Raw genomic sequence first — 7500 nt, 5'->3', positions numbered from 1 at the left:
TATATTCAGTATATATATATTTATATATATATATACATACATACATATATATATATGTATATATGAGAGAGAGAGAGAGAGAGAGAGAGAGAGAGAGAGAGAGAGAGAGAGAGACTTGCTCTTTATTATATACGTAAGGTTATTATAATTTTACACGCACAAATAGTATAATATTCCTCAAATACTGAAATAAAAACCCTCTCAAAAGCATCATTAGACCACAGAAAGATATTTTCATAATCTGAACATATCCAAAGTTGAATTGATTGATCTTAAAACTTGTTATAAATAGATATGAATAAACGTTAATGATTTTCAAGAAACATTTTCCCTTTAACGAAGATTAAATAAACAATGATAATTTTCAAATCTCTATCCTCCTTATCAAAGATTAAATAAACAATGATAATTTTCAAACCCTTCTCCTCCTTATCAAAGATTAAATAAACAATGATAATTTCCAAACCCTTCTCCTCCTTATCAAAGATTAAATAAACAATGATAGTTTTCAAACCTTTCTCCTCCTTATCAAAGATTAAATAAACAATGATAATTTTCAAACCCTTCTCCTCCTTATCAAAGATTAAATAAACAATGATAATTTTCAAACCTTTCTCCTCCTTATCAAAGATTAAATAAACAATGATAGTTTTCAAACCTTTCTTCTCCTTATCAAAGATTAAATAAACAATGATAATTTTCAAACCCTTCTCCTCCTTATCTAAGATTAAATAAACAATGATAATTTTCAAACCCTTCTCCTCCTTATCAAAGATTAAATAAACAATGATAATTTTCAAACCCTTCTCCTCCTTATCAAAGATTAAATAAACAATGATAATTTTCGAACCTTTCTCCTCCTTATCAAAGATTAAATAAACAATGATCATTTTCAAACCTTTCTCCTCCTTATCAAAGATTAAATAAACAATGATAATTTTCAAACCCTTCTTCTTATCAAAGATAAAATAAACAATGATAATTTTCAAACCCTTCTCCTCCTTATCAAAGATTAAATAAACAATGACAATTTTCAAACCTTTCTCCTCCTTATCAAAGATTAAATAAACAATGATAATTTTCAAACCCTTCTTCTTATCAAAGATAAAATAAACAATGATAATTTTCAAACCCTTCTCCTCCTTATCAAAGATTAAATAAATAATGATAATTTTCAAACCCTCCTCCTCCTTATCAAAGATTAAATAAACAATGATAATTTTCAAACCCTTCTCCTCCTTATCAAAGATTAAATAAATAATGATAATTTTCAAACCCTCCTCCTCCTTATCAAAGATTAGATAAACAATGATAATTTTCAAACCTTTCTCCTCCTTATCAAAGATTAAATAAACAATGATAATTTTCAAACCCTTCTCCTCCTTATCAAAGATTAAATAAACAATGATAATTTTCAAACTTTTCTTCTCCTTATTAAAGATTGAATAAACAATGATAATTTTCAAACCTTTCTCCTCCTTATCAAAGATTAAATAAGCAATGATAATTTTCAAACCTTTCTCCTCCTTATCAAAGATTAAATAAACAATAATAATTTTCAAACCTTTCTCCTCCTTATCAAAGATTGAATAAACAATGATAATTTTCAAACCCTTCTCCTCCTTATCAAAGATTAAATAAACAATGATCATTTTCAAACCTTTCTCCTCCTTATCAAAGATTAAATAAACAATGATAATTTTCAAACCCTTCTTCTTATCAAAGATTAAATAAACAATGATAATTTTCAAACCCTTCTCCTCCTTAACAAAGATTAAATAAACAATGATAATTTTCAAACCCTTCTCCTCCTTATCAAAGATTAAATGAACTATGATAATTTTCAAACCCTTCTCCTCCTTATCAAAGATTAGATAAACAATGATCATTTTCAAACCTTTCTCCTCCTTAACAAAGATTAACTAAGCAATGACAATTTTCAAACCCTTCTCCTCCCTATAAAGAATAGATAAGTAATGACAATTTTTAAGATATTCTCCTTACCACAAAAGATTTAATAAGCAATGACAATTCCAAAAACCTTTCTCCTCCTTACCAAAGATGGTCTCCGATGATGGGGTGATTTGCTTCCGGGTCCTCTAAAGAATCCCTGGAGCATAACGATGGGGATCTTTGTGGGGTCACCAGATTGGCCCCCTTGGCCCATATTGACTCCATGAATAGGGACAGGGCCCCCAGTATCGTCCACTACTATATCTGGGGTCAATCTGGGTGGGTGAGAAGGTTAATGAGTTTCAAATAGGCAATCTGGGTGGGTAGAAAGGTTAAAGAGTTTCAAATAGGCAGTCTAAGGGGTAGAAAGGTTAATGAGTTTCAAAGAAGCAATCTGGGTGGATAGAGATTATTGAGTTTCAAATAGGCAATCTGGGTGGGTAGAAAGGTTAATGAGTTTCAAAGGGGCAATCTGGGTAGGTAGAAATGTTAATGAGTTTCAGAGAAGCAATCTGGGTAGGTAGAAAAGTTAATGAGTTTCAAATAGGCAATCTGGGAGGGTATAAAGGTTAATGAGTTTCAAATAGGCAATCTGGGTGGGTAGAAAGGTTAATGAGTTTCAAATAGGCAATCTGGGTAGGTAGAAAGGTTAATGAGTTTCAAATAGGCAATCTGGTTGGGTAGAAAGGTTAATGAGTTACAAATAGGAAATCTGGGTAGGTAGAAAGGTTAATGAGTTTCAAAGAGGCAATCTGGTTGGGTACAAATGTTAATGAGTTTCAAATAGGCAATCTGGTTGGGTAGAAAGGTTAATGAGTTTCAAATAGGCAATCTGGTTGGGTAGAAAGGTTAATGAGTTTCAAATAGGCAATCTGGTTGGGTAGAAAGGTTAATGAGTTTCAAATAGTCATGGTAAGATATTCCTTAGCTAGAAAAAGGTGCATATTTTCACACCCAGGGAAATCTATGTAAAAATATCACCACATTTATACATTATTTGTTTGTTTCTACACTTTTATCTTGCTTTGTATTTAGTTTTAGCTATTGTGCCTTTATTTTCTAATAATTTCCTAAATGAGATATTTATTCATTCACAAATAGGTTGTATGGTCAATGGTTTTCAAATAGTTTTCGAAGCTATTAAGTTACTGATACGTATGTTGTCTATTACGTTTCCGTTTTTATTCCACTTTGCATAATTAGGAGTATTTCAGAATTAAAAAAAGGTTTTAATCTGGTCTTTTAGAACATACTTACTGATTTTATTTCCTATTAGTTTAAACGTTAAATCAATATTTACTCGAAGGCTTTAATATTTCTCAAAATTTGCCCTGAAATGAAACTAAAGGCAAAGACTCGACTATAAGAGATTCAAGGTGATCTAAACTTTTAAGCTTTACTAAATTTTTTGAAATTTTTCATCAGTGTTTTACTAGGTTATCTAAAAACCAATATGCAACGGGAAAAAAATAATTAAAAAAGGCCTTTTTTTATTTTTCACTTTCAAACTGCAAGTTTTTAGCGATACACAGCATAACATTGTTATCATTTAAATTCTATTTATGGGACCTACATAGGAATGGCTGTCCCAAGGCCAATGAGTATTGACCTTGGGGTACCTGAACCGAGGTAATACTTCATGTGTTTTGAATTAGAATAGAATCCAATAGGTCATTTAAGTAATTCACTAAATAATTATAACTTGGTATTGACAACTAACCCACAATATCTGTAAATATGGGGCATTAGAGGGATGATGACTATCTAAGAGTTTAGTTAATATCTTGCTACCAACTTCATACTAGAAATCAATTAAAGAAAACTTCCAACTGATCATAGGAATCGGGTGTAAGCGGTAGCGGTTCATAGCAAGCCACAAGACGTCAATAAAGTAGATATTGATTTTGATCATATCAGAAGAAAAGAAAACTTTAAATAATCAGAAGACAGTACTTATGAATATAAATACAAACTGGAAATAAGATCAAAGATGTAATCTGAAATAAATGAATGATTTAAGGCTTATCACTATCTACAAGCATTTATACATGTGAGGGCGTAACCCAAAAAAAATTAATGGTTGAATGGGCTTCAAAAAGGCTTTTATGGATTCAAAGCGTGATACAGAAAAACTAAATCAGGAATTATACACGTACCAAAAGGAAAATATATTGAATCCACTACATATAAAAAAAACAATACAATTAACAAACATTAATTAAAAATACAAGTAAAGACTATAAGCTTCTAATGACTAACGATTGAAAAGCGTTTTATTTATTAACATCTATAAGAAAATTACAGCTAAAATGAAAAAGAAATTCGTATTCTAGATGAAAAATTAAAAAACAAATAAGCAAAGATATTATAGTCCATTTCTTTTAGCGATGCATATTTGCACCGATTCGCAGCGGTGCCCTTTTAGCTCGGAAAAGTTTCCGGATCGCTGATTGGTTGGACAAGATAATTCTAACCATTCAGCGATCAGGAAACTTTTCCGAGCTAAAAGGGCACCGCCGCGAGTCGGTGCAAATATGCATCGCTAAAAGAAATGGACTATAGTATACAAACAAATCAATGACATAAATAACTAAATAACATTAATTAATAGATTAATTATTAGATAAATGAATAAAACTTAAAATAACAACTCTACAATATAAGCCCTTAAATCATGAGGCATCTGTGCCACTGATAATTATACGAGTGGCAAAGCAACGTAATATGAACACTGAAAGCAGATGTACAAAGGCAAAAGCACTTCTAAGGTCAGGGTGACCTGGTTTGACCTCATACCCAATAGTAGCCTTCTCTTTCTTGTCGGATGGCCTGTTGGAAAACATGAAACGAGGTTATATGGAGAGACAGAACCAAAAAAAAAAGAAAAAAAAAACGAAGTAACTAGATTTACTTGATTTGTTCGACGGCAGTTGATGTATGACACGTTTTGGCTAGTTCTTCTCTCTCTCTCTCTCTCTCTCTCTCTCTCTCTCTCTCTCTCTCTCTCTCTCTCTCTCGACAGCAGGACAGTATGTGTATTTCACATTTTGTTAGTTCATGTAGTGGCCTAGTCTCTCTCTCTCTCTCTCTCTTAACAGCATTACAGTGATACATTTTGGCTAGTTCCTCTCTCTCTCTCTCTCTCTCTCTCTCTCTCTCTCTCTCTCTCTCTCATAACAGCATTACAGTGACACATTTTGGCTAGTTCCTCTCTCTCTCTCTCTCTCTCTCTCTCTCTCTCTTGAAAACAGTACTGTAGATGTATGACACATTTTGGTCAGTTCCTCTCTCTCTCTCTCTCTCTCTCTCTCTCTCTCTCTCTCTCTCTCTCTCTCTCTCTCTCCATTACTTCACCTCATTTTAGCCTCTTCTTAACCTCGACTCAGAGCCACAATATCCATCATTTCACTTTTACTCTCTATTCTTGGTGCGAAAGAAAGGTAGCCTTCGGAAATGACAAACGCCGTGCGCAATGCACCACTGGAAAACAGAAACAGAAAGTTGACACTACATTTCTTTTTAATAATATCTCCCCTTGTTGTTAAACTGTAATCTAGTTGCGCGTGTCATACATACATTCTAGATAAAGATATGTTTCTAAAGATAAGTCCAGGGGAGGAATTTATTTGGTCTGTGACCATTAATAAGATATAAATTTATGAACGATGGAATATATATCTTTAATTTAACCCTTTCACCCCCAAAGGACGTACCGGTACGTTCTTGCAAAACACTGTTAATTACATATTTTTACATATTTTTTATAATTTTACGAGACCTGACCTTTCTAGGACAAAAATTAAGCTTGTTAGAGCAATTTTAAAAAATTATTTAGCAAAATGTGCTCGAAATTTAACCTTATGGTGGGGGTAAAAGGGTTAAACTGGAAAGACTATTATTTCAACATATTTCTTTTAGTATAATGGCTAGATAAAGATTGTATCAATCACTAGTATTATCATGCATAAATTTACATTTATTATATGCGTGAATGAAATCAAATGAAAAACTTTTACTTTCTGTAAACACTACTGAAAGAAGAATGGCTTCCCACAATCGTGACACTCTCACGATATTTACTAACTTTCATTTTCACCATAATTCTGACTTTAATTTATCTATGACGATCACGTAATATTTTCTTTATTCGTTTTCATAAGTTGAAATAACCTTTCATACGTCAAGAAGCTTCAAACTTCATGTCATAACTTCCTAACTTAGAGAAAGTTCAAAGCTTGAAGTTTGACTTATCACGGCATTTACTTTCAATACAGGACGACGATTGAGATTATTATTATTATTATTATTATTATTATTATTATTATTATTATTATTATTATTATTATTACCTTCTCTTCTTCTCTATATGCTTCCTTTTATATTATAACATAGAATATTATATTCTTGTAAAATTATGTATAAGCACGTTTCAACTTATGCTCTCTCTCTCTCTCTCTCTCTCTCTCTCTCTCTCTCTCTCTCTCTCTCTCTCTCTCTCTCTCTCTCTCTCCTGCATCCATGCCACTCCCTAAAGCTATAATTACCTACTCAGCTGTCGACTTTATCTCAATCATAATATTGTGCTGTGAGTGCTTAATAATCTCTCTCTCTCTCTCTCTCTCTCTCTCTCTCTCTCTCTCTCTCTCTCTCTCTCTCTCTCTCCTGCATCCATGCCACTCCCTAAAGCTATAATTACCTACTCAGTTTCTCGAATGTATCTTAATCATATTACTGTGTTGTAAATGCTTTATAATCTCTCTCTCTCTCTCTCTCTCTCTCTCTCTCTCTCTCTCTCTCTCTCTGCATCCATGCCACTCCCTAAAGCTATAATTACCTACTCAGCTGTCGACTTTATCTCAAGCATTATATTGTTTTGTAAGTACTTTAAAATCTCTCTCTCTCTCTCTCTCTCGAATTTATCTCAATCATAATATTGTTTTGCAAGTACTTTAAATCTCTCTCTCTCTCTCTCTCTCTCTCTCTCTCTCTCTCTCTCTCTCTCTCTCTCGAATTTATCTCAATCATAATATTGTTTTGTAAGTGCTTTAAAATCTCTCTCTCTCTCTCTCTCTCTCTCTCTCTCTCTCTCTCTCTCTCTCTCTCTCTCTCTCTCTCCTGCCACTCCCTAAAAATGGCAATCGCACGCCCCACCCTTGCAACTCACCACGCCCATCAGATCACCCGATCCATCACTCTAGCTCCATTGCAAGTTGATTGCCATCATCAAGCAAGCAATAACAGGTAATTAACTAATGCATGTGATGTAACTTAATATTCTTTAACTCTCACAAAAGGAGAAGGGAGTCATTCACATGGGTAATGTTCATATCCTTGGAGGATATATTTCTTTTCATAGGCTTTGAAATACGGGAGACAACGTATCGAAGGATGTACAGGTCCTTGCAATCAAGGGGGAGTCGGGGACTAGCGGCAATGGGGTACAGTGACCTCAGAGATTTATTTGATTTATTGAGCAATAGAAATGCAATGAGAGATAAATCATAAAAATTGATAAAGTTTATATATTAATCATTTCTCAAAAAATTA

The 7500-nt window shown here is 33.0% G+C and overlaps 1 protein-coding gene across 1 annotated transcript in view; it reads right to left on the bottom strand.

The window, feature by feature from the left end:
• The window catches only part of LOC137652388 (uncharacterized), an 81538-nt gene that overhangs the window by 11841 nt on the left and 62197 nt on the right, over positions 1–7500 (bottom strand). Inside the window, exons 3-4 of the mRNA XM_068385773.1 lie at positions 4750–4782; positions 2057–2228 (exon numbers count right to left, since the gene is read on the bottom strand). Coding sequence (XP_068241874.1) covers positions 2057–2228; positions 4750–4782 — 205 coding nt within the window. The remainder of the gene's footprint in view (positions 1–2056; positions 2229–4749; positions 4783–7500) is intronic.

Source organism: Palaemon carinicauda, chromosome 13 (assembly GCF_036898095.1).
Source record: "Palaemon carinicauda isolate YSFRI2023 chromosome 13, ASM3689809v2, whole genome shotgun sequence".
NCBI classification, from domain to species: domain Eukaryota; kingdom Metazoa; phylum Arthropoda; class Malacostraca; order Decapoda; family Palaemonidae; genus Palaemon; species Palaemon carinicauda.
This window is presented reverse-complemented; position numbering and strand designations above follow the sequence as displayed.